Consider the following 27755-nt stretch of genomic DNA (forward strand, 5'->3'; position numbering starts at 1 on the left):
CGAACTTTAGCCTTGAAAAACTTGTTGATAAAATCGTTCATAATATCAATCTGTTATGCTGCTTTATACTCCATTGAAAGTAAGGCTAAATGAGTTATTCGATTTTGAACTATAGTCGAACGAAGATATTTTTTTATCTTCTTAGTTCACTCATAGCTCTTCCAATAATTACACTTCTAATAGGTAATATTAAAAATATTTTTAAAACGTTTCCATTTGGGGAAATACATCAGAAAATAAATGTTTAATAATGAATGTCAAGCCAAATAACTCAATATTATATTATCTGTGTTTTTTTTAGTAGTGTTGATTATATTATAATTATTAATAACATTATTTGTGATCAATGGTAGTGAGTAGAATATAGAATAATTTGGATTTACGTATATATAAGTTATTAGTTCGATCTTTTCTACTTTGTTTAATTATAATATTTTCTATTTAACCTAAGAATTTCTGTATATTTAAATTATTTTATTATTAAAAAATAGCAAATTATATTCCAGTTTGTAATATACATTTTATTTTTCAGTCAAAATTTAAAATCAACTTTATAATTGAAGACTTAGGGGCAACAACGAGACATCTCCATTTTTTGGACAAAATCATTATTCTACATCATTCAATAGAAAAAAAAATTTCTTTTGTTTGGTGCAACAATCGGACAAATCCGGACAAGTCTGGTTACCATGTTTAATATTACGGTGAATCAACAAGATACCTATATCCAAACAATAATTCATTGTGGTGCAACAATGCGATATGTCTAAACAAATGTTTAATGCTTCCTTAAATTATTATTAAAAGTTAAGCATTATACTCGTATCTATAACTCTATAAGTGCATATGTTGTATGTACCCTAAAATTAAAATCTACTATATTTTAAAAAATTCTAATTTTTTTTTCGAATTTAGAATGTTTTTTTGTTTATTGAACAATTATAAAAAAAAGACATGTCTGATTATTGCCCCAAGGTCTTCAATTTAAGTGAGCCTCAGTACACAATTTAGGAGAGGGCTCCGCGGCATTTGTCGACTAAACGACTCTTAAATCCGCCACTGCTAGTTTATTACATTGTCTAATGTCATTAGTCATTAAATTTATAATATAATGGTATATATGTATAATATGTAATTAAGTCATGGATTTTTAGACTCTATAGTATATGTTTATATAAAGGTTTTAAATTTCAATCATATATTGATATATAGAATACTGTAACAAATTTATTTAATATAATGACAAGCATAATAATGTTATTATATGATACATATTTTTTACATACAATTTCGTTGGTTTTGTAGAAAAAAAAGTACATTTTTAATTTTCAGAATTTTTTTTTGCATATTATTACACGTAATACTTGTAGTTTTTCAAGAAAAAATGTAATAATATTTTCTACTTTAAAATAGTGAAACAATACATAGTTGTGATACATTCATTCATTGTTATTGGTTATAATATAGTTCTTATCTCGATAAGAAATGCATGATTTTTATTAAGTATTTATTTGAATAATAAAAAGTATAGTTACACGGCGTTTTAGGTATGCTATTTAGATACAGTACTATTGTGGGTTTTTTACAGTATTTTGTAAGTTAGTTATTTAGTTATTTGGTTAAAACTTAGTTTATATTATTAATTGTATAATATATTAATTAATGATTATATCAAAAAACCGTAGGCGCCAAGTTTAAAAAAACTTAATGGGTGCCTTGCCCAGTCTTGGTATCATAGACATAAATGCACAATTTGGGGGATGGGGCTTAGCCCCTGGTCAATAACAATTTCCCTGTAAAATTTAAAAAATGTACAAAATCGCCATGGGGGCTAGTTACAATTCAATTTTCTAATATTTTAATTTTGGCTCTCCAAATTGCATCTATTAGTGTTATGATTTTACTACTTAACTAAAAACATTAAATTTTATTAGTATATACATAAATATATATACATATAAATTATACAATCTAATAATATTAACCATGCTGTACACTGAAAAATGCAATTTCATCATTAATTATAAAATATTATATTAATTAATAATCATACAACAAAATAAATGTATATCAAATTGATAGTTTCTTTATAAATAATATTAAGTTAAACAAAAAAAAAGATATGATTATGTTTTTAATTTTTAATTGTGCTTCTTGAAAACTTAAAGATATTCTTTGAAAATTATTGAAACTTGAATATAAATACACGTTATAAATATCCAATATTCTAATGGTGCCCAGCCCCCCAAAATAATTTCAATGTACATGGCGCCTATGCAAACAACGATATAAATAATAAGCATAAGATTGGGGAAATAAGTAAACAACACGAATAACAGCAGAACGCAATTTTAGGTAAGTGCTAATTTTAGTTATTTTGTGGTCAACTAATAGAATTAACGTTTGAAAGTGAAAGCGACCCATTAGTCTCAGATTGGCTACTATAATTATGTTAAAATGAGACAATCTGATAATATTGAATCCGATTTCCAATTATTTATGATTATGAGTATAATAGATTGTAACAATTCATAAAAGTATATATTATAGTAAATATTTGCAGTACTTATATATTTTATAGAGTTAAATAAATGTATTACAAAATTAATAAGAATATAATCACTAATATAATAAGGGATTGAAAAGTTACAAACGATTTTTATAATTTACTCGGTTTCCGTTCCAGTTTTTAATTAGGTTCTTAAAAAAAAAAAGGTAGGTACTTGTTTTCAAAACTACAGAATTCTGGTTCTAGTAAATATCCGTATTTAGAAGTGTATATTGAAAATTGGTTCAATATCTACATATTATATTCTGTCTAGACTTTTAAAGTCTAGATACGCCTATATCAGAGATTCCTAACCAGGTTGCCGCGAAATTATTTGAAATATATTTCAAATGGTCTATAGGCCATAAGGTAAGGGTGCCTCCGGATTTTTAGAAAATGACTAAGGGTGCCGTGAATTAATAAAGGTTGGGAATCTCTGGCCTATATGGTTACATAGTTCATATTTATTTATACATAGACATATACTCCGTAAATGTTATACATATATTGCCGAGTAAATGCAAAGAATACTCACGGTATAATATAATACAGAGTGTTTCATAAAGAATGTCCTAGTTGCAGAACGATATATTTATTTAAGTATTATACTTGCAAAATTGAAGAAAGGACTAATCAAAACTTTAGGATGTCAAGTATTTTCCATTCTTATTCACAAATATAAGAATTAGTTATATGTCAACGGTTACGAGTGTCATGACTTATAACTTATGACTTAATGAGTTAACTACTGTTATTAAACCAATCTCTTTCCAAACCCCTGTCCCTGTCTACCATGTCTGTAGGTGTAATTAAACAGGTGGCTCTTTAGATTCCTTTTATCAGTTAGTCTAATATCAAGAGTTTATAGAAAAGGTGGAATAAGGAATAACTACAGTCTCACCTAGTTCACTGGACGACTGATAAGTCATACTCAGAGGTAATGATTTTTTAAAATTCTAATCGAGTTCCAAAATGATTATGGAACATTCTGTATAATGACTATAATGGGATAGGTATAGTATTACAACTGATCCGGTTTATCTCGTTTGACGAGTGAATGAGAGATAGTGTGTGAGAGTATTTGAGAGGGAGTGAGGATGTCGGTGCAAAGGTGACTGAAAATACTATACATTGCACATCGCCAACGATTAAAACGGAGGCACAAATTCACAATATGTATTCATGCTGAGGACATCCGACGTACGTTATGATTACATTGTAGATTACGTGCTTACGTGCTTGTTTCTTATAAGTTTACATTGGACCCAAACTCTATAAATTAATATATATTATTATATTATATACGTATGTGTATTGGACAGTTGTTTCAGTTTCGCCCGATACGGATGAGTGGTACGTAGTGTTTGCACCATTAAATATTTCCATAATATGCTGAAGACTGTAGTATAGCAGGATCGGTTAAATATATATACTGTATGGTGGAAATCCAAGGGTTGAAAGAAAACAACGAGACGTTAATTTGTACAACATTTAAACAAAAAAAAAAAAAACTAATATACACTATATTATACTGTAATACGCATACATATATAACGCATTCCTTGTTTGACGAGAGGACTGCAGCATGAGTGTGTGACAAGACGTCATCGAGCACGCGTGGATTGTCGAAAACGCGTTCTACGATCGCTCACGATAATTTACCATACATACCAAGACAGCTGAAATGGTAAGTAATTGAACGAGTTAAATATTCTTGAGTGTATCTCTTAATCGTTTGTAGGTAATTAAAGCATACACGTTAGGTATTAAAACGTTAGTATAGGCGACTGGGAGAATACAGTTGAATTAAGTGAAATCTGCATGTAATTTTAGGTACTATATCATATTATAGGTAGCTAGTTAGTGAAAATTAGTAGCAGTAAATAAATAGAAAAAAAGTAGTAAATTAAAAATTATACAAAGTGTTATTATGTAAATTAAAAATCTATAAGAGGCTCGAAACGCGAGTATTTGGTTAATGGATTTTGTTAATATAGGTATCGTATATTATACCATCACAGATACTATACTTGTGGTGTATTTAAAATTGTTTTTTTTTTTATAAATTAAATCTATGTCTATATTATTGTTTTTGTTGTTGTTGAATGTTGATGTTGTGTTATTCAATTTTTTTAAATAATGTAATATATATATACGACCTTGACCCAAAGACATGCATCCTCGAATGTATTTCGCAACGTCCATTGATGTTACGTTTAAAATACAAAACTATTTAAATATATTAAGTAAAATGTAATTATTGTACCAAAGGTAAAAATTATACTAAATTTTAAAGTTAAAAGAATAAAATTCATATTTTATTAAAACATATATTTCTTTTAAATATTAATAATATTAATAGCTGCCATTTCAATGTCAGTCATAATTTCTAAATTAGCATATTTTGTTACATTACAATTTTATAATATACAGTATTCACTAATTAAAGAAAATATTTTCGTACATAGTTTTTGATTTTTTCCGGTCATCAAGTTAAATACTAGAGAAATAAATATTTTATCCACATCTTTTTAAATTAAAACATGTAAATCGTAAACTTGATAAAAGAGTTTTGGATAGATATTGACAATTTTATTGAAAGATATGTTTGTCATCACGAAACTCGATAGTTTTAATTTTAGTACCACACTTAAGCCTACACGTCCAATAAAACATATTTTACCAATCAGTTTTTCTAATTACATTTTTATTTTTTATATATGAAATTATTTAAACTTAAAATTATTCCTCCATAAGGCATAAATACTAAGTATAATTTGAATATTTTCACCACTCATATTAAATTAGATTAAATTAATTTGATACAATACATTATGTAGGTAAATAAAACGAATTAACAACACATATAGAACATGCCGAATAAACTAAAATATCTACTCAATCAACAACGCTGCTGTGATTTAGGAAATTTGATGATAATCAGCTATTATTAGGTTTATTATAGGAAAATAGGAAATATCCGTTAAAATTATCAATATTATTATAATTAAACTATACATATAATCTTAAAATATATTATTTACTATGTTTGAACACTTTATCACAGAACATTTCTAACATATTATGACCATTCAGTTAGTTTACGTTCGAACATATTATGACCTTTGGACAGACTGATTAGATCTGTTACCGCTCACGGGTTATAGTTAATGTTATAGTTATGTGTATTACTTTAATTAAAAATAAAAACATCGATAATATGAATTGCCTATAGTTTGTTAAATAAACAAATATACAAATTATTATTATGTAATTATTTTTTCTATTTTACAATAGAATATACAAATCAATGCACAATAAGCATACAAGATAAGAGGCTACACATATTTACATTACATGAATTACTTACATAAGAAGCCACCCAATAGTGACACTTAACTTGGTGAAGTTAAAACACGTCCAAGTCCACGTATATTTCATAAGTCGGGCGCTACCAACCGCATAAATATTGATAATATTACACTAGTGAAGACTAGGCAAATTATAAACATAAAAATACCGGGAAATCGAAACCAACTGTTTGTTGTTGTTCTAAATATTCTATAAAAAAAAAAAAATAGTAATAGTAATATTATAATAGTTATATTGAATGGCCATACTAAGTAAAATAATCGATCACAACCAGCCAAATATTTTAAATAACAAATAAAAGTAATTGTCCTATGACGACTACGGGTCGTCATCGGCTTGTAGCGCCCGACATCGAATGGATGACTTACACGTCGTCATCGGATCTGAACATATTAACCTAACCTAACCTATTAAAATTAAAATAAATAAAACACCAACCATCAAAGGTTATACAAATTTATTTACGCGCTTTGATAGTAGACTGGTATATTATGTAGCTATTGATGTGAATGTATAAATATTTTAACGAATAGATTTTTAAATAGTGCTAATACCATTAGGAAATTTATTTTGGCTATGAGTGTTATGACTTATGGTTTTATATTTTTTTTATTATTTTTATTTTTACGAATTTTTACCTGATGTAACCCATTATATCAGAATTAAAAAGAATTGAAATTACTGCTCTAGCAGTAACTGACCATGAACGTGTTAACTGCGTATATACTATATAATGTTCCCAATCTCGACTGTGGTATAAAGTAGACAACCATGGTCCATGATCCATATTATAGCCAGTTTTGGGAAAATGCCTAGTCACCAGTCTTTTTTTAATTTTTCATGTATATGTTTGATTAAACTGTTTTCGCATAATTGTTCACGATTACGTATTAGTATACACATCAGTGAAGTGCGATATTAAACTTCAACAGAAGAAATCTTAACCGGATTTGCAAGCCTAATCATTTCAGGTTGGTGGAATGCGTGGCTGGTTAATGGTTTTCTTAGGATTACAAAAATAAAATACGAGCTGAAGAAGAGCGTCTAGAATGTTTTAGAATTATTATTTAGTGTAGGAACCTATTTACATATTAAATATGTGCTCAGAGCTCACACCTACTAATAACAATTTCTCTATATGAAGATAAAATTAATGATTTAATTATAGATTGTGGTTTTGTTTTTTTAAGCAATTAATTCAGCATCTGCATACAAAACTATCTGTGATTTTTCAAATACTGTAATTTTTTTCAAAATATTTTATTTGTTTTGATTGTATATTGATCGGTAGTTTAAAACAATTCTGATCTTTTTTTTTAAACATGTTTTGATATAATTTACTATAGCTAGGGACCATTGAAGCATTCGAAAGTTTTTTACCGCACACAAAGGCATATAATAGAAGAGGTTCTTCCAGTAATGGACTAACCTTTTCGATGCCCTGAGGCCGTTCAATGTTTACCACCTCCTTTTTTGGAAAATAAAAATAAAATAACATAACAATTTTGTCGCCCTAGGCTCGAGCCTTACGAGCTTATAGTGGTTAATCCGCCACTTGGTTCTTCATTTCCCAACTTTCTGTCTAGAAAAAAAAATTATAACTTAAATAATTGTCATCATACTTATATACGAACAACTTAAGGTTTTTTTGGTGTAAATACCACCTAAGAAAATTTTAAATTTTAAATTGTTAATAATATGAAATTTTCTAATAAAGAATAAAATAAAAAAATTCCTTGTTTATAAATTTATAATTTATGTCCATGATTATAGCCAACGTGGTTAATACTTTAAATACCTATATTATAAGAAACTATGGAACTTTATAGTACTGACGTAAGTACAGTCATGAAAGAACTAATATCACAACCACAGAATAGATGAAATCAAGGAATAAAAATTAGAAAGATGAAATTTCATCTATTCTGTACTAATACCGTATGTCTATTAACAAATTTATTTTGGTCACTAATGATATTATTATTATTTATTTCATTATCTGTGTATTAAATTGATGGTCTGTGGTAAATTGTTATGACTTATGAGTTTTGAGTATAATAATATGTTCGATCAATCCGTTTTAATATATAAATAAAACATTATAATAGTATAATATTTAGTGTTGATTAATATTGATTAAGGAAAAATAAAGACATTTTCGAATGGCAAATAATGGAAATTATTGACAAGTTTGGATTGAGTTCTAGGTGATGGGTATTGCTATTCAATTATCGATACTATGCATAATGCAAAAATTAAAATAATATTTTTTAGAATTAATAGATAAAATTAGTTATGTTTTAAATATAATATGTTGTCATACTGATCATTAATGTGTAAGGATTTTATATAAATGTAGGAACGTACATTACACTGCCCCCCTCAAATTTCAATGAACTTATTAAAAAAAAAAAATAAGTAATTTTAGCATAGATTTGCACGATTAATTTTGAATTTTATATATATGAAAGTTTTTTACGAAAAAACCATGAAGGGGCTGGCGTAACGTTATCCCAGCCCCCGAAAGTGAAACAATCACTTTTGTACAAATTTTTTTTTTGCCAAACATTAACACGCTATTAGCATACATTGGCACGACTGTCGCTGATTTTTGGAATAAACAAAAACTATAATTACGAATAATTTATAAAAAAAACCTCGAGAGAACTGGCGTAATGTTACTTAAGGTCGTTCCCACAAGTGAAATAAATACCTTTTTTTATTACATATGGTATTTTGTTATAAAATTTTTTTCTAATTGTCTCATCGAAAACTCACATTTTTTAGTATGAGATACATTAGACATAACCTAATCAAGTTAAATTCCTATAGTTTATCTGAAACTGTTTTGTGTTCCATGGACCCATAGCAATCTTGTAAAGTATTTAACTGTAAGAGTATTAAAATAATTTTTAGGTACTCAAGTATGTATTTTTAAAATCAAATTCTTTTTTTTTTAAATTTATATATTTAAATCACATAAAATAAAAAAAAAAATGACAATTTATTATAATATACTTTTTTACTGTGATTTAAAATCAGCCGAAAATTTAAATACTTCGACATAGAAAACTGAGGAGTAATTTATAGCATATTTAATATTACATTATATGATGTTAAATGCTCCAAAAAATAAACGTTAAACATGAAAATCGGAGTACCAAGTATTCAAATATGTGTTTTGAATACTTTTTAAAATATGTATCTGTATCTGTATTTAAATTATTTTAAAAAGTATATTTTTAAACCCATAGACGTCCTTTAGAAACTTCTCACATTTTTATGGTCGAATAATTTAAGTGCATCATAAATATTTTTTATTTTATTTAAACATAATTATATTTTTAAAAATCAGTTCTGAGATTTTATTTTTTTACCTTTAAAACTATATTAACTATGTTAAATGATAAAAAATAAGCTATAAATTATTTTCACGGCCATTAAAAAAATTCTTATCTGTATGCAATAAATGTTTCATGTTGTTTAATGAATTTTACTTTAATTTCGTAGATTTTGTATTTTTAGAAGTATACGGGCTAATACGGCCTATATTCACGTGGTAAGTATTTTGCACCTATACTTGTGAGCTACGTTTCTGCGGGCGTCCCTGGTAGTACTGGTGGTAGTCTATTATAGTAAGTGGTAGTACATAGTACTCTAGTAGCAATACATATAATGCATATTTAATTAGTGATAATAAGTACCTATAAAGGGCAAAGGCTACAATTATTGTTTAAATATAGTGTTAAATAAGTTTTGAAACGGTAATTAGACTAAATAGTACTAATATTAATGACTATAATATTATGATATAATTAGGTCCGCCAGCCTGGCATCCCGAATTTGAAAAAAATTTGAAGTAAAATCACACTAAAAAATTAATAACAAATCGTTTATATTTCGAGGTTAAACATTATAAAAATGCAATATATTGTTTATTTATTATACTACAACTTAATCTATATAACACATTTAAAATTAATTTTTTTAAATTAATTTTTATATGAGCCAAAGTTGACCAAAATAGAATTTAGGATTCTACTATGAAATGATACTTTTATAAAATATATTTTACAGTAAATGATAGTTATACTGTTTAACTTGAATTTATAATACACAATTTAATTTCACAAAATGTTAATTAAAAGCCAACTATTGGTGTAGCAAAATTATATACCTACCTATATTAACGATGTCGTAAATAAGAAAACAAATTAAAATATAAACGGAGAACAAATACATAAATAATTAATTTATAAACAATTGAAGAATTCAAATTTCTACAAAGTTCATCAAGATAACCAAAATAAGTTTAACTTTAATTAATTTATAATTTATGAAATGTTTAAGTTGAACATCTAAATCTTAAGGCTTGAAAATGTAATATAAAATTCTTCAAAGATTTTTTTTCTGGAATTAAAAATAAAAATCGTAAAATCACCCAAAAATATTTTATGAATTATCAAGTTCAAAATTTGATGATGTAATATATTCAAATAAATCAAACGTATCTATACTAATGATTAGCCTCTATTCTCACAATTATGCAGTGATTAGAGAGTTTAGAGTACAATCATACTGAACCTGTATAGCTATTGTTACCTTCAGGGATTAACGATCGGACAATGGTCAATGAGACAACAATATATTATTATAATAATAAATTGTATTTTATATGCTGTTATTAAAACGATACCCATTCAATGTTCCCGTTTGATTTCATACCGTTGAAAGTCGGTCAGTGTTAATTTAATAAATACAATTAATCTACCACGTCTACATTCTTACTAGGTACATCCTACTTTGCAACAAATTATTTATACCTACCTTTTTGTGAGTTACTACTTATGTTTATTACTTTATTAGTACTTACTATTAGACAACTCAATACTTGTAAAAATAAGATATTATAACTTATAAAGACAATCATTTTTAAAGATTGTTTTACGTTTGTAATTTGTTGGTTTTTTAGTTTGCTACTAAGTACTAATAAATTATAACTACCAAACATTATGTTACAGGCTACTTTACTGAAATGGCTATTGTCGATTGTGGCCATAATGATGATGACTGGATCAAATGGTAAAATATAGTATAAATATAATAATAGTTTATATTTTATAAAAAATTAATTTTAATTAATTCTATTATTTGTTAATATTTTCATTGTATATTATTAAAATAAGATTTTAAAAAAAGGGCGAGTACTAAATACTTAGACTCTTCAATAAAATTACTAACAAATAACTTTTCAAATAAAAATGTCAAAGCCACTCAAAGCATATTATATTATTATATGATATCTATATAGTAGAGAAGTATTTAACGTTGTAAAGGATTTAAGTATTGATATTCAAAAAATGTACAAGTATTATAAATACATATTTTAAATATTGTATCAACACTGAAAAAGTATTTATATGAGTATACTCTGTATAATAGTATACTATTTTACTATATCGAATATTTTCCTTCGAATAATTATGTATGAAATGTATGATAAAAAAAAAATCATATCTGAGTTAATTCACTAATCAACAAAATAAATAGTTTAGTAAAACCATTATCATCAAAATGTATTTCTCATTTATATTTTTTAATTGTATTTGAAATTTGAATACTGATTGAATAGCTACGCAAATTTTTTTTTAGAACACCACTAGTATTGAAGAGGAAAAAATAAACATACAATTTTATTAAAGTAGTATAATTTTTAAAAATCTATCCAAGACTTGGTTTTTTGGGAGAAAGGAAATGGTAGTTTTGATTTTGAACTCACGAGTGCTACTTAATCCTCCTTTAGTCTAATTATTATTTACCTTAAATATTTATAGCTTATGTGTAAATCTTTATTTGAACTTATTATTTATTAATAAATAATAATTAATATGCAGTTATAGCCACGGATGACTGTTGGCCCAGAAAATTTGCTTACGGCATGGTGTGCGTGTGTAACTCCACATACTGCGACCGGATACCGGAACCGGAAATATTATCTGTCGGCAAGTACGCGCTGTACACGTCTTCAAACACTGGAATCCGAATGCGTAGAAGCGATGGGTCTTTTGTGCCATCGCTCGACTCGCAATGGACCGGTGATGAGATAGATGTGGATGCGACAACCACGTACCAAACCATACATGGTTTCGGCGGTGCTTTCACAGACTCGGTGGGTATCAACGTTATGGCGTTGAGCCCGAACTCCCGACTCAATCTTTTAAAGTAAGTTATATGCCTGTGTATTATGATTATTATGACTTATAAGTGAAATTTATTAAAATAGTATAAATGATAAAATATATTTTACGAGTATGTATATATAAGCATCATAAATAGAAAATTTCATATACTTAACTAAGTATTTTTGAACAACTCTTTAAAATACTATCAAGTTACTGACTATTTATTCTATCAAACAAAAATAAATTACAATGTAATAATATTTAACAACATTTAAACAAGAGAAGAATTTCCTCAAAAGTTAATGGCTATGTGAACTTTAAAAAGATATAATGTTTCCTGTAAATTTAGTATGTGGCGTTGCTTATACACTTTTATAGTGTAATAGTTGTAAATAAGTAACTAATAATTACACAATATAAAACTATATTGTATGGATTGCAAAAACATTAACTATTGGTCAAGAGTTATGGGTGCCAATTTTCTTTACATACAACATCAAGAATCAGCCTGAAAGACGATTAACATTCAATGCGGTGTTTGAAAAGATAATAAGGTTACAATTACATAAAGAAATTTAGAACATAATTTAAACTGTTTGCGTACAATTTCTCGCTAATATTATTCTTGACCAATATTACATGCATGCATTTAAAATAGAATCGATATACACGTATAGGCGATTCCATTAATTATAATATTTTGATTAAAAATATATTATAGTGTACCCTCGAATCTCGATGAGCGTACCTAAACCTACTTAGTGTAATATAATTCCCATAAGTTTTCTATTCGTTTAATGCATTAATGTATTGCGCGTCATATAAAGACAATATTACCACTAACATTTTGAATGTAAAATTTTTAATATTTATACCAAAAGTTTGAATATTTAATACAAGTTTCTATTGTACCATTCAAAATCGATTAATCGTATAGAGACTAGAATTTTCACTTAATATTTATAATATATTTTTTTATACATGGTATAAATTTCAAAACATTTTGACTTTTTTTAAGCTATATTTATGGGCATAAGAAATTTTTGAGTTAAGTTTTTTTTTATAAATTAGTAAGTTTTTTTTATAAATATTGATATAACTTTTTTTGCTGTGTCAACGTTTTTGAATATTTAATATAAGGTTCGTTGTTCTTGAATTTGTATAAAAATATTAAAAATACGTAGCTACAATTTTTTTTGTATACATGTGAAATATACATTTTAACAAAATTTGTTAAAACCACTAAAATTTACAAATTACAAATATTTTGTTCTAAACAATTTATAAATCTTTAATTTTTATAGTTGAGGTATGAAAACTACGATGTTCCTCATAAATAGTTCATATAGAAAATAAAACATCTAATAAATATACAAACTAAAATTATTTTTTATAAATATTTATAACTTAAATTTGGACAAAATAACGTATTTAACAATTATTTTGTTTTAATTTATAAACATTATTTGTGGGTCGTGGATACCTACTTAAAACTTTTATGTATAATGTATATTATGAATTTTACTACATGCAATAACTTTTACAAAATATGTTGATTTATTTTAAGATATTATCTATCTATATTTATACTATACAGACTAATTTTCATTGTTTTATTATATTTAAAGATGTTATTAACTCAAAAATCAATAACTTTAATATGATATGGTAGTATGGTATAATTAATACATATTATACATATTATTATATTATAATTAGGGATGGGCCGGTTCTTGTCCGGTTCCAAAATATTCCCCATCGGTTCTCGATACTAATTCCGATACCGATTTTTCTTAAAAAAAAAAAAAAATTAAATTAAGAATAGTAATTAATCAGTAAGTATATTGTATAATACTATAATTACCACGCTTACGAGACACGGACAAACGCACTGGTGCACACGATAAAAATGGAGAAATGAAATTACGAATGACGAATGCACAAGCACAATTTCAGAAATATTAAATTTATAAATCATCATACATAAGTTCAATAGTCATTAACAAATAAAACATAGTTCGTATTGTCACTCTAGTAATTGGTTATCAGTTGGATTATCAGTTATCAACTTATAACAGTATCATCAAAAAGTGTGAACCAAGAAAAAAAGAACCGGTACCAAAAAAATGTGTACAAGAACCGATAACTATCGGTTCCTTTGGTTCCTAAAGAACCGATGGAACCGGCCCATCCTTAATATTATAATAATTAAATACTTATAATATAAATAACAAAAAGCTATGTTTTCTAGAAAATTAAATCACCTTACAGTAATTCTAAATGTAAAATAAATTTATTTTATAACTTACAAATATCAAACATTATAATAACATGTTGTCATGATATATACAATAATATGTGGGCTGAAAGACGGTATCCATTCAAAATCGTTTTTCGTAAACAATGATAGATTATTTTACTGAAATTGTTCACACCCATAATTGCTGTAATACACTCGACACCTAATGTGTACAACAGAGGTTCTCATTTGCTTACCTCTTTTTATTTTTTATTATAAATTCAATAAATACATTGAAGAATCATATATAGTAGTATCAACGTACCTAATACACATTCTTACAATGTTATTGTTGAAAAATAATAAACAAAATTTGTCCTAAAATACACTAAGTCATAGTAATTTTATTACTAATAGGTAGATACTAGATACAGTTTTTAAATTTAATTGTTTACAATCTATTTTGCCTTGCTACAGGTCTTATTTTGCTGATGACGGTATCAAGTACAATATTGGGCGAGTGCCGATTGGCGGCACCGATTTCTCAACACGCAAGTATACGTATGCCGATAGCAAAGGTATCCCAGATTTGAACAATTTCGATTTGGCCCCCGAAGACATAGAATACAAGGTATATATTATTATAATAATTGGTACTTATATTATATATTTGATGTATAAATTATATTACAATACCTAATACGTCTGTTTTTAACACCAATAATACCAATACTAGCTAAATTTTCAAATTATAATAATTTATAGGTATTATATAATACAGAAAAAAAATCGATTAATGTGGACAGTGACGTATTATAAGTTTTCAGCCCCTATAGGTAAAGCTTTGACGCCGCCCTATTACTTTCGACTTAAACAAATGAATCGGTCATTATTTGGATAAAAAAATCTACAATTAATTACCATCACTGAATATTTTGTACATATACATGACAGATATTTCGGTTTTTTCATCATAAAATAACTATAAAAATAAACTTATAATAAAAAGCGCATTTTTATGAAATTTTGTATAGCTAATTTTCTGGAAGCTGCACCAATTAGTCTTACACTGATCTTAGTATTTTATTGTTTTTATAATATTAAAAATATATCAGATTGTATATATATATCAACCAAAGTACAAAATAAATATTACCTACAAATGTGCAAAACTACAGCTTATTAACTATAAAACATAATAAAATAAAGAATAACATTATAAAATATAACTATGTATATTAAAAAAGTTTAGGTTCTTCAATTTAAACAATTTAAACGCTTTAATAATACCATTCCAGATTTTATGAAGTACATTTTATAATATTTATGATTTTATAAATAATAGCTAGTGTACTAAGCATGGTTTTAAAAATAAAATAATCCTAATGTTTATATAAAATGTTGAAATGTTAAAAAATATTCATTTATAATTTATATTGAAATTGAATTGAATAGTTGTGGGTTGAATGGTTGTTTACTGTTGTTAATTGTTATACAGGCAATCATAAATTCCTAAGTAATTTGCCACAATGTGACGATGGTACTCTCTCGCCATCTTAGTATATCATTGAATGTGTGTGACATGGGGAAGCCTCTAGCAATATAAAGAGTTGTGTTAAAAAACTTTAAATCCCCTCTAATGTTCGAGATTCAATTACGTCATTGGCGATGTAGTGTTAGTCCAGGGCCTAAAATACATCTGATTTCAGTAGACATACTTATTAATTTAACTGTTACCTTTGGGCTTTGACAGATTTCTATAGCAAAAAAAATCTTTGGAGGTTATATCTCCCAAAATCCAGCCCCTTCTTTTATGTACCACTTATCACACATCTTAATATTATTTATGTGATATTGGTACTTTTAGTACATAAAATAAATACACAAGTATAAGCTCAAAATATTTTAAATTGTGTTAAAATTCCTAAATATTTGTTATTACTTATTTTTGCAATCAAAACTAAAAATACGTTATAAATCTTGGGACCTACATTTGTCATTCAGGGGACACAACTTTGATTTTGAGGGGACACAGTATTTTATAAGCTCCGGACTTGTAGACTTACATTCTTTCGACTTTGACAATAGTATTGTATGAATGTATGATGATGTTTTATAATATACTTATGAATAGATACCTCTGATGAAGATTGCAATGGGTATGGCATCGGACGAAATTAAGTTGATTGGGTCTGCGTGGTCTGCCCCACCATGGATGAAAACGAACAACGACTATTCCGGCATAGGTTTCCTCAAACCAACATTCATGGAAGCGTGGGCGGAATATCATATAAAGTGAACGAAAAAATAATTATTATCATATTATCATCGTAATTCTAATGTAGTTAGTTAATCGGTATAGATAATTATAATATCGATTTTTACTTAATAAAGTAGTTAGAAGAGACAGGATGGCCTTAATGATAACTGCGAATTCGAGAATAAAAGAAGAAAATAATGTTTTGATGTCTAAAGAAAAACGGGAAGGTTTTGGTTAGAGGAAAATGGAAATAAATTGAGCATAAGATAGATTATCGGAAATGGAATTAGAAATGGATTTAGGAAAGTTATCTTTGGTTTTTAGAGCAGATTCAAACTACCTATATTATATTTATAAAAAATTTAGACATTAGGTTATTATAGGTATATTAATATATACGGTATACACCTTATGCTATATTCCTATAATCAAGGCTATTATATGATTAACTGCATAATATATGTATGCTAGTGCCGTAGTGGCAAGGTAAGGGGGATTACCCATACTTTGCAGAATGACGTATTGCAAATACCCTCAACATTTTGACGCCTAATTTTTTTTTTTTATGTAAAAATAAAAGGGATTTTTGAAAAACGTATTTAGGCTCGTAACCTTCACATTGTCCACATATACATAATACATAAATAATTTGTATCCTCTATAAATTATAAGTTTCAATCAAACACAACTAAAATTTCACCCATCTATTATTTCGTATGTCGGTATATGTTAAAGATTTTTAGACGAGTACCGCAAACAAAACTTGACTTTCTGGGCACTAACCACGGGTAACGAACCTCTCAACGGCATCGTACCCGTGAACCGATTTAATTCTCTGGGCTGGACTCCGATGTCGCATCGCGAATGGATCGGGCGTCACATGGGGCCCCGGTTAAGGAGTTCCGAACACAACAGCACCCTATTGTTCGCCATCGACGATCAACGGATCGTATTGCCTTGGTGGATGAAAATGGTACTGTATATTATAATACTATAACAATATGTACATAGCAATTATTTTAACCTAACAATATATCTTTATTCTTTATAATATGTAGATTTTTATCGTATACATACGATATTGATTATTTATTAACAACAATAATATTATGGTGTAGGCTAGAATCTACAGCTAAATGTGTAATCTAATATTAATATTATATTAATGTATTATTTGTTTTTGATCCAAGAAACCAATCGATAATATGATATATAATTAAAAATGTTAATTATTAACTTTTTAAAACTATATTATTTATAGATGATAATATTTTTTATTTTTACTTTCTTGGTTTTTAATTAAGTATGGTAATTGAAATGAAAAAAGTCTGAATTTTTATAACTTCAAGAATTGTTGTTAAATAGGAAAATTTTTAAATATTTATGATCCTTAATTTTTTTTTATTTTTTTATTTTTTTGAACGACATCATAAAGTTTTAATTTAGTAGTTTATGTTATAAGTATTTAAAGTTTTGATCCGCGGAATGGTGTGGTACGGAGTTACCCCGCAAAATGTTTGTCCATTACTCCGCTTGTCTAAACTTAAAATACGTATAACTTATAAACTACTCGTCATAAATTCGATTTTTTTGTATAAAAATACTTAAAAAATTATCCTCTTTGGAATATGAAATTAAAATTCTATTTTGTGGTTCAAAAAAGTAAAAAACTTAAAAAAATATTTAAAAATATAATTTTTTAATAAAAATGTTGATTTTATTCCAAGCCATATTTTATTCTGAGACAGAACTCTAGTAGTGCGCCACCTGTATGGGAGGGTGGTGACACACTTGCAATTTTTAATATTTCTTAATTAGTCGGAAATATCATTATATTTACGGATTAGTGAAAAATCTTTTATTGCTAATAATATATTTTCTTAAGTTAATCATTTAGTATTTTTACGCCCTCAGCATCAGGCGCCCAAGGTAAGTGCCTCACTCTCCTTACCACCCTCACCATAGTTACGGCTCTGTTGAAAATAGAATAGAAGTTGACACCTCTTAAAATATTTCGAGTTTTCAAGGATCTATTAAAATTAGGTATTTAGCCGGTAGAGTAAGACAAACAAATAAAATATGGGAAGATATTATATAGTTACTTTAATATTTTATGAAGTGTATTATATTATTGAATATTGTATATATGTTTAAAATTTGAGGTCTTCAAATATTTTTTATTTATTTATTTGGGGGGGGATTGAAAACTCCCAATACCATTTTTAAATATGTCATTAAGTTTAAGTTTAAATTAAATAAAGTGAAATGTTTTGTTTTCTACTACAGCTTATGAGCGACGAACAGTGCGCAAAATACATCGACGGAATAGCCGTGCACTGGTACTTAGATTTTATTGTTCCTGTCAAAGTTTTGAATGAAGTACACAAAAACTTTGGTGATAAAATCATAATGAACACTGAAGCGTCGCAAGGTAATATTATAAGTTTTTTTTTAGTTGTGTGTCTTTAAGACTGAATTGAAAAACACAATTCCCGCTGTTTGTCCCTATCCTCTGCCAAAGCTTACCAATTTGTATCTGGTTCCATAAGCGTCACGTCTAGCCTCACTTGATTTTCTCATCTCAATCTAGAACGACCTAACGGTATTTTTCTTATTGAGTTATTACCATTACGTAATACCAAATGTATAAGATTCTTCTTTACATCAAGTATAGCCGGCCCCCGGGCCCCGGCCCAACTTAATCTTTTTTTTATTTTGCTCTCTTTACTAGTGTACCAATAGAGTTCCTATATTTCTTTGTTCTTTCGAATTTTCCACTTTTTGGTTTTAATGTTTAAACAAAGACCTAATATTTTACTTAAGATCTTTCTTTCAAAAACTTGTAAGTAATTTATCTATATTTTGTACTTAGTCTACGTTTCGTTTTTATATATTATTGTAGATTTTATTGTAGTTATATTTTCAAACCTTTGGATCGCATTGTTGACTTATTAATTACCTTGTTTAGATCATAAAATCATATGTTTACTGCTTGTTTATCTTCTTATTTCAACTTGAATCTTGGTCTTCTATGTACTCAATGCGTGCGACCCCAAGTAAATGAATTCCTGTATTATTTTGAATTTATATTTGTTCACTTCTAGATAGGTGTGAGCATAAGGGCAATTTGAGGGGGTCTGGGGATTAAGCTCCCTCAAGATCAATCATAGCCCCCCAAAATAGTTTGCATATATCCCCTTCCACCTTTATAAATCTCTGGGAGCATACACACAGTACATGCATAAAAAGTATAATAGCCCTCCCCCAAATTTAAAACTCAAATTGCGCCTATGGATGTGAGCAATATCTGCTTGTCCTTTTCTTTGGGTTAAGTATATAATATATGCTATTTTTTCTCGTTTACTCCTAGTCATATTCACTTCACTGTCCCTAATGATTTTCTAGATTGGTCGATGATATCCTCTTCACTTTCCACTAGAAGTACTACATCGTCCGCATATGCTATAACAATCCAATTTTAGACTTTAGAATTACTTAATTTTACATTTATATGTTCTATACAGCTTTCTCTCACTACTTTTTTCAAAACTAGATTAAACAGGACAGCTAAGAGATATAGCGCGTCCGGCGTCCTCAGCCTTAAATCAGTTGCTACTTATTGTGCGTCATTGGAAAAAGAGTTACTTACTTTAATTTTAATTTCTTGAAAATACTAGTTTTTATTATATTTTGTGGCATACTAAATTTTTTAACTATATTTAGAGGGGACTTTCTATGTATACAGTTAAAAGCCTTTTTACAATCGATGAACAGTACCTTTGTGCAACACTACTTTATCATAATACCACATCACACATATTTTGGAGAATCTGCCGTAATATAAATATCTGATCGTTGATCTAGTGAGTCATTTCAACTTCGCTCAAGGTCTGACTCTTTCTAATACACAGTCATAGGCGTGACTAGACTTCATCCGCAGTGGCAGCCTAGCTAATGACTGACGCCTCTTAATAAATCGAAAAATGCCTCATACCCATCTTAAATTTCTGTGATGGGAAGGGGGTAGCTCCACCAATTTAATATTTATATAGTTTAAAAAAAGTCTGTATTATTTATTTACAATTAATAATATACCATATATTCAGTACCTTAAAATTTAACTTCAGAAATATTATTCATTTGTATACAGGCCTAGATTACACTTAATATATATTATATAACATATATATATATAAATGTTATATATTACTATATATATATATATATATATATTACTTTCTGACCTGTCTGACCATGTTATTCCGAAAACGGATAGGGTCGTCACCATCACTCAATGCCATGTCTACAGTAATTATTTCCCTTCAATAGTAATAAAAATAATTCATATTTCCCATAAATTGTATTTGTATTATTAAATTATATTATTAGTTGGCGGATACCCATATTTTATTATCCCGATTTCCGATAAGAATCATAAATGAATGAAGACATCAATTCGACAATGCAATAAATTATTATTATAACAAAATAAACAATGCATGACATTTTTTTTCTGAATAAAAATTGTAAACCACTAGATTTAAAACTCGGTTGTCTAGTTTTTCGAAAATTGCAGGGGCAGCCCAGGCACCCTTGGCTGCCACCGTAGACACGCCTATGTACACAGTTACATAGTATTTTGTAGGTAACGTTGAGTGGAGCAATTCTTAAGTATAATTATAATAGATTTGACTATCACTCTTTTTATGTATAAAACAAACTATTAGTATTAGTCTATTACTGTTTTTGTTGACATTTATAAAACTAAAAAAATATATTTGTTTATTATTTGAAATAACATTGGGAATTCTAATTTATCTAAAGTTCAAATTAGATAGTAGATCCTATTTGTTATCAGCACCTAATGATAACAGTTTTGGTAATTTTATTAAATCAATTTCCAATATCCTGCAGGTGACAAGCCATGGGATTTCGTCAAAGTACAATTAGGAAGTTGGGCTAGAGCTGAAAATTACGCGAACAACATCATTGACGTAATATATTTTGTATTAATATGTATATAGTTACTAGGTAGTAACTAGTAGTAGTAATTAAGTATATTATACTTAAATTAATTATTATAGTAATATAATACCAGATGTCTATCTATATAGATTGCACTGTATTTTATGACGTTATTTACGTGTTTTCTTTTAACATTATGGAACAATAATATGGAATTTCGAAAAAAATGAATAAAAAAATGTTTCATTATTTTTAACATTTTTTTTATCGCAGTTTCAATATTTTTAAATTCGAACTTATACCAACAGCGTAATTAATATAATTTTTAAATGGTAACAATTTTATTTTTAATGGATTCTGGTAGAGATTTTATTCTGAAAAAATGAAAATGTCTAGTCAAATTATTAATTTTGGTTCATTAATTTATTCATTACGGTACGTCGGTACTTAAAAGTTTAGTACATTTATTATTATTAATCTTTTAATTTATAATAATTATACTTAATAACATATTATAATATGAAAGTTTCTATGAAGTTTCGTACATTTATTTGTATATTTATTATGCGATATGGCCGGGGTACTAACTATTAACTTTTAAATAAATCAATGAGGTATTAAAAAAAAATAATTCATTTCAGGATTTAAATCATTGGGTGCAAGGATGGGTGGAGTGGAATTTAGCTTTAGACATGAAGGGAGGCCCGACCTGGGTGTCTAACTTTATCGACTCGCCCATTATTGTTGACAAGGATAAAGATGAATTCTACAAGCAGCCAATGTTCTACGTGATTGGACATTTTTCAAAATTTATTTCCAGAGGTTCCACTCGCATAAAGTTGACACAGACATCGGTTGTGAAGTCAGTCGGTTTTAAAAGGCCTGATGGAGCCGTGGTTATTGTTTTATACAACAGGTAACTATCTTATATTCTATGATAAATTTATAAATTATTGGGACACCTACCTATATTCATTATATTATTAGTTAATACATATTATGCTAATGTGCTATAGGTACCTACATATATTAGGAGTATAGGAGTACACGACTTTTCATTCATGAATTTTTTACAGGGTGTAATACTTCTAAATAAAAATTATAGAATGCTAATATATATATAGGCTTATACTCCAATATTTATAAGTTTATAACCCTTAATTCTAAGGTATTAAATAAATGATTATGTAAGTATTAAATAACCAAAACTAGCTTTCTACTATTAAATATTTTACTTATTAATCTAATCTCGAGTTTGAACTAATCTGATAGGTACTATATAGTTATGAATAACAACTATACAGTGACGGTAGTACAAGGTCTCCTTAAAAACATACATGTGATTCTGAATTTTTTCATTATTCTTCATCAAATAGAATTCCAGAATCCTAAAAACAAAATTATATAATGGAAATCACTAAATTTATTATCATTTTTAATAGGTACCACAATTTATTTGGTTTCATTAATACAATAAGGTGATCAAATTGTGTAACTATGTGTCTCTGTGAGTAACTAAGGACGTAAATAAAAAAAATATGATGTTTATATTCATTTCAGACTCAATTCTTAAGATTATTTAATTATTAATTACTTGTACCAGTGTATAAAATATACTTACTAATTAGATTAATAACGATCATGTCTCTTGTAAAATTATGCTTTTTTGGGTTTCGACAGTTGGTATTTTTAATTATTTTAATCATTAATAATTATTGAACATATTATGTTATAAAATATTAAAATGATAAATTATCATAAAAATCTTAAAAAACATTTTTTTTTAATTGATAAATAATTTAATAGTTAATGAAATGTAAGTAGGTAACATAAAATATAATTTTTCATTAATTTAATTTTAAAGTAATCTTGAATTTATTATAAATTAGAATATACTAATGAATTATACAGGATGTGTTATGTATGGAATTTTTACTGTATTTTAATTTTTGTCAGAACAATCTTGTATAATAGTAGATGTTTTTTAACATTGAAGTTTAACACACATACACATCAAAAATCAAAATATTTATTAGTTATTGGTTCAAATTTTTAAAAGCAATGTTTTTGTTTTCAGGAGGAACAAACCAGTCAACATTTCTATTAGGGATCCACAGAGAGGTGTTATAGGCCTCAATTTACAAAAACAATCTATAAATACACTAATTTTTTGGTAATAATTACTATTTTCGATAATATTTCTTATGTTATTTATAAAAAATACATTCAATAATGTATCACAGATTAAATAAAAATTAAGTAGTGATTGTATCATATTCATTATTAGTTGTTTAATATTAAAAATATTTATGCATTATTTTCAACACATATATTCAACAATTTATTTAGTAATAAGAAGTTTTTAAATGATTTATATTATATTAATGATTAACAAAACAGTGGAATTAAATAAAAAATATCTGCTGCTATGTATGTATTGGTATATATAGTATAAATTATAATAAAAAGCCAATGAGGGGATCTGACCCTCCCCCCGTCATACACTTTTATACACCACTGACGCATAAATTCATTCATAAATAAAGCTTTCAAAATGTTAGATTTTGTTTATACATCTAATAAAAATTTAAATGTATTAAATGTCTGAGGTCCTTTCCAAAGGGATCCAGTTAACGTACTACATAGATCTACTTGTCACCGGATCTAGGTGGTACGTAATAACCTATTATTATTAATTATTATATTACAGCTATTATATTATTATTATTACTTGCTATTTTTTCCTTTATTATTTTTATTATGGTTGCATTCAAAAACTGCAAACTTTTGATTTCGACCCCAAAAAGGTCGATAGACAAAAATCGCACACCTTATTGGTCATTGTATAACAAAATGCCGCAAACTTATAATGGTTAAAACCGCACACTATTTTTATATTTTTATTTTTAGGAGTACTTGTTTAAATGTTGTAAAGAATTGTTAATAGACGGAGATCGTATTAAGTTTTTAAAAAAACGCCGGTATCTAATAGATTTCAGCCAATCAAACTTTAAAAATTTCATACTTTAAAATTTTACATTTTATTTTCAAAACATCACTGGTCACACATGGTATATATCCATTATAATATCATGTACTTTGTATTAAATTTTACGTTTTATACCTAATGTGAAATTGATATTACATATGCGTATTTTTGTAAATGATTCATCACAAAGCTCGAGTGAATGTGTTTCCGCTGTTTTTAATAGGATTGACATAAGCCCTATAAGAAATTTTATAAAGACTTTATTATAATTTATAAAATTCAAAGAAACCTACAAAGTAGAGACTATTATTGGTCGTTGAGTTGAAATTATGTATTTTAGTTTTTGAATATTCCATTCTAAATGAATTAGTGAATTCACGAATTTACTACCCACAGTACTAATTACATGACTTACCTAAAACTTAGACATCACAAAAATGTGATTAAGTTGATTACTGTATTTGTGAGTTAACAGTTTTTCTATAACTAATCAGTTATCATTCAGTGTAAAAGTTTGTGTCGTCGCATGCCCGGTTCTTTTTTGAGTTCAAAAATAATAAAAACATGCCGAAAATTGTAATTGAGTGTCTAGCTATCAGTCATCAATCGGTGTAATACCGTGTCGCGTCGCATGCCCGGTTTTTTTGAATGAATGAATGAATAAAAAAAAACATAAATATGAAAAATGGTAATTAAGGATCTAACTATCAGCCCTCAACGTTTGCAAATCGATACCTAAACTGTTTTGTAGGAGAAAATGTTAAAGTCCATTGCCACGTTTGAGAATTAAATAATCCATAATCATCGGGGAAGTTCAATTTACACGCATCTAAACCTATCAGGTAGGCAATCCAACTGTGTCGTTTAGCGGACGATGTGGGAGGGCACGGATGAAATTGTATTTCTATTATATATTATGTCGTATACTATCGGTTCTTTTTTTAATGAATAAAAAACAAATAAATATTAAAAATGGTAATTGGGTGTCTAGCTATCAGTCTTTAACCGATTTCCATTCGACAGTTCGACATCTGTGACGGGCAATCCACTTACGGCGAATTGTTATACCTCCTAACGTTGAAGTTTGGTGCTGTTTTGTAGGAGAAAAAGTTAGTTGAATTACATGTTAAAACTTAAATTAAGTTGTCAGATATCTAAACGAAACTAAACCTCTCAGGTAGGCAATCCGACTATGTTGGACCGCGGATAATATGCGTATAGCAAATGAAATCAAAATTTGTATGAACTTCAAATGGTATAATGTTCCTATACAAAGGCCGGTTAGATCAGGGGTCAGAAGGTAAAACTCTGAACCCTGCCAACACATTATACTTAATTCATTATGTATAAAGATTTGAAAAAGATTTTTTCACTGGACCTCATTGATTTATTATTTTAATCTTTAGGACTCCGATAGAAATTACTTGCCGACCCCTGTGTTAGATTATTTAACATATCGTACATATTATAACATTATGATATTTGATAGTTGAGTGTGAATGCATTTACAGTGCCGAATCTTGAGCACTTAAACCGTTTCTGAGCCGTGACGAATTTTGCGTCCAGAACTGTTTCACTTATGCGATTCGTATAATTATGTGTAATGAAACTCGGATACTCTTATTAATTGTCTTTTTAGTGCATATGTCAACAATTACCGATTTATGTGCATTATTATATACATATTTCATAATATGACTAATATATTTTATATTTATATACTATTTGAATGTACCAAATTCATTCAGAGATTTAAATATTAATTCTCAAACATGATCTGTATAATTTAAATACATATTTTAAATATTAATACATATATTATGTTTCATTAGGTAGATACCTATTTCTTCAACATTATAAGAATATAATTATTTAAATTTTAAACCTGTAGAATTATACTTAAATATTAAATATAATATATTGTAAACAATTCAGGCCATAATCATAAATTAAAACTTATTGATGATTATTAATTATTAAATAATTTATTTACTCTTGAGCAAAGTTTTACAAACACGTGGTAGCTAATAAATACTATTAATTGTTTAATGTTGCATATTATTAACAAAAATACATTTTAGGCTGGAATTAGTGTTCGACCGACGATCAGCGCGCACGGCGCTATCGGTACGCGCTGATCATCGGTCGTCACCGAGCGTTTAATGCTTAGCCGACGGCAAATTCGATCGGTTGTCGTACGTTATTTAAATAAATATGTGTACGCACGTACGGTCGGTAGGTTGTCAGCGTGGAATTAAACGCTTGCATTGCTAAAAATAGCCCGTCGGTCGACCGACGTACGCCCGACGGACGCACTCGACCGACGGTCCTCGTCAGCGCGATGTAGCTGTTTGCGTGCAGCAATTTATCAGCGTTGCACTGTAGTTGTTCATATGCATTCATTGATATAGTTACGTTCGACCGACGTCAGCGCTGACCGTAAAGGCTGCTTAACGTTTATATATTGATTTTTATTAGTTGAGTGTTGGATAACTATTACATTCCAGAAGCCTAATTAATTTATAATTAATAACATTTGCATTATTTGGTGTACAAAAACATGAAATATTATTGTCATACACTCAAGTACACAAATACAGTACTTTGCGACACAAACGTCGTCGAGAAACATTTTTATATGATATACAGCACAACCCGTTAAAGCTACCGAGAACAACAAAACAATATAAATACGATGTAATGGATAAATGGGCTTTGAATCAAACATCAGTGCTCTACGTAATATAGTAGGTATACGTGTAAATTTAAGCAAAAAAATAGAATAAATCTCGTACATCGACCGGCGTTTGCGATCCTATGTGAGAAAATAAAAAGCGAAGAAAAACGTCCGGAGGACCGTCGTCGGCAATTGTACTCGTTAGGTACAGCGATCGCGATTGCTACAAACGCTAACGGTGAAAAAACTGTACACGTGCGGCTTTCAAAAGACGCGCCACGCATATTACGCGAATATGAAAAGAACAAATTGGAAAAACTCTGAAAAAATCTTAAAATCCTGTGAAAAGTGGAAAATATTCGAAAAATCGCACTAGTAGAAATAACAATAATTAATAATTAATATAATCGACCGCGCGGCGCACAATGCACATTGTACATATACCTTACGACACAGAGCTTTTTTGATTTTTTCTATGCGACCGCAGCGCATTGTTTATATAGTAAACGAACAATTTTTCACG

The 27755-nt window shown here is 27.8% G+C and overlaps 1 protein-coding gene across 1 annotated transcript; it reads left to right on the plus strand.

Moving 5' to 3' along the window:
• Window positions 1-3733: 3733 nt before the first annotated feature.
• LOC113548205 (lysosomal acid glucosylceramidase-like) lies at window positions 3734-24296 on the plus strand. Its single transcript, XM_026948959.2, has 11 exons — window positions 3734-3748; window positions 3871-4235; window positions 10942-11002; window positions 11815-12142; window positions 14819-14972; window positions 16476-16636; window positions 17337-17574; window positions 18888-19032; window positions 21516-21595; window positions 22208-22482; window positions 23644-24296. The coding sequence occupies exons 2-11, from the start codon at window positions 4233-4235 to the stop codon at window positions 23741-23743; spliced, it is 1545 nt and encodes a 514-aa protein (XP_026804760.1). The 5' UTR covers window positions 3734-3748; window positions 3871-4232; the 3' UTR covers window positions 23744-24296.
• The last annotated feature ends 3459 nt before the right edge of the window (window positions 24297-27755 follow it).

Source organism: Rhopalosiphum maidis, chromosome 4 (assembly GCF_003676215.2).
Source record: "Rhopalosiphum maidis isolate BTI-1 chromosome 4, ASM367621v3, whole genome shotgun sequence".
Lineage (NCBI taxonomy): Eukaryota > Metazoa > Arthropoda > Insecta > Hemiptera > Aphididae > Rhopalosiphum > Rhopalosiphum maidis.

What these genes read in the sequence shown, in the direction of transcription:
- LOC113548205 (XM_026948959.2), top strand. An exon ending in CCGAAGACATAGAATACAAG is followed by an intron (nt 14,973 to 16,475) that starts GTATATATTATT and finishes ACTTATGAATAG; the next exon opens with ATACCTCTGATGAAGATTGC. An exon ending in TGCCTTGGTGGATGAAAATG is followed by an intron (nt 17,575 to 18,887) that starts GTACTGTATATT and finishes TTTCTACTACAG; the next exon opens with CTTATGAGCGACGAACAGTG.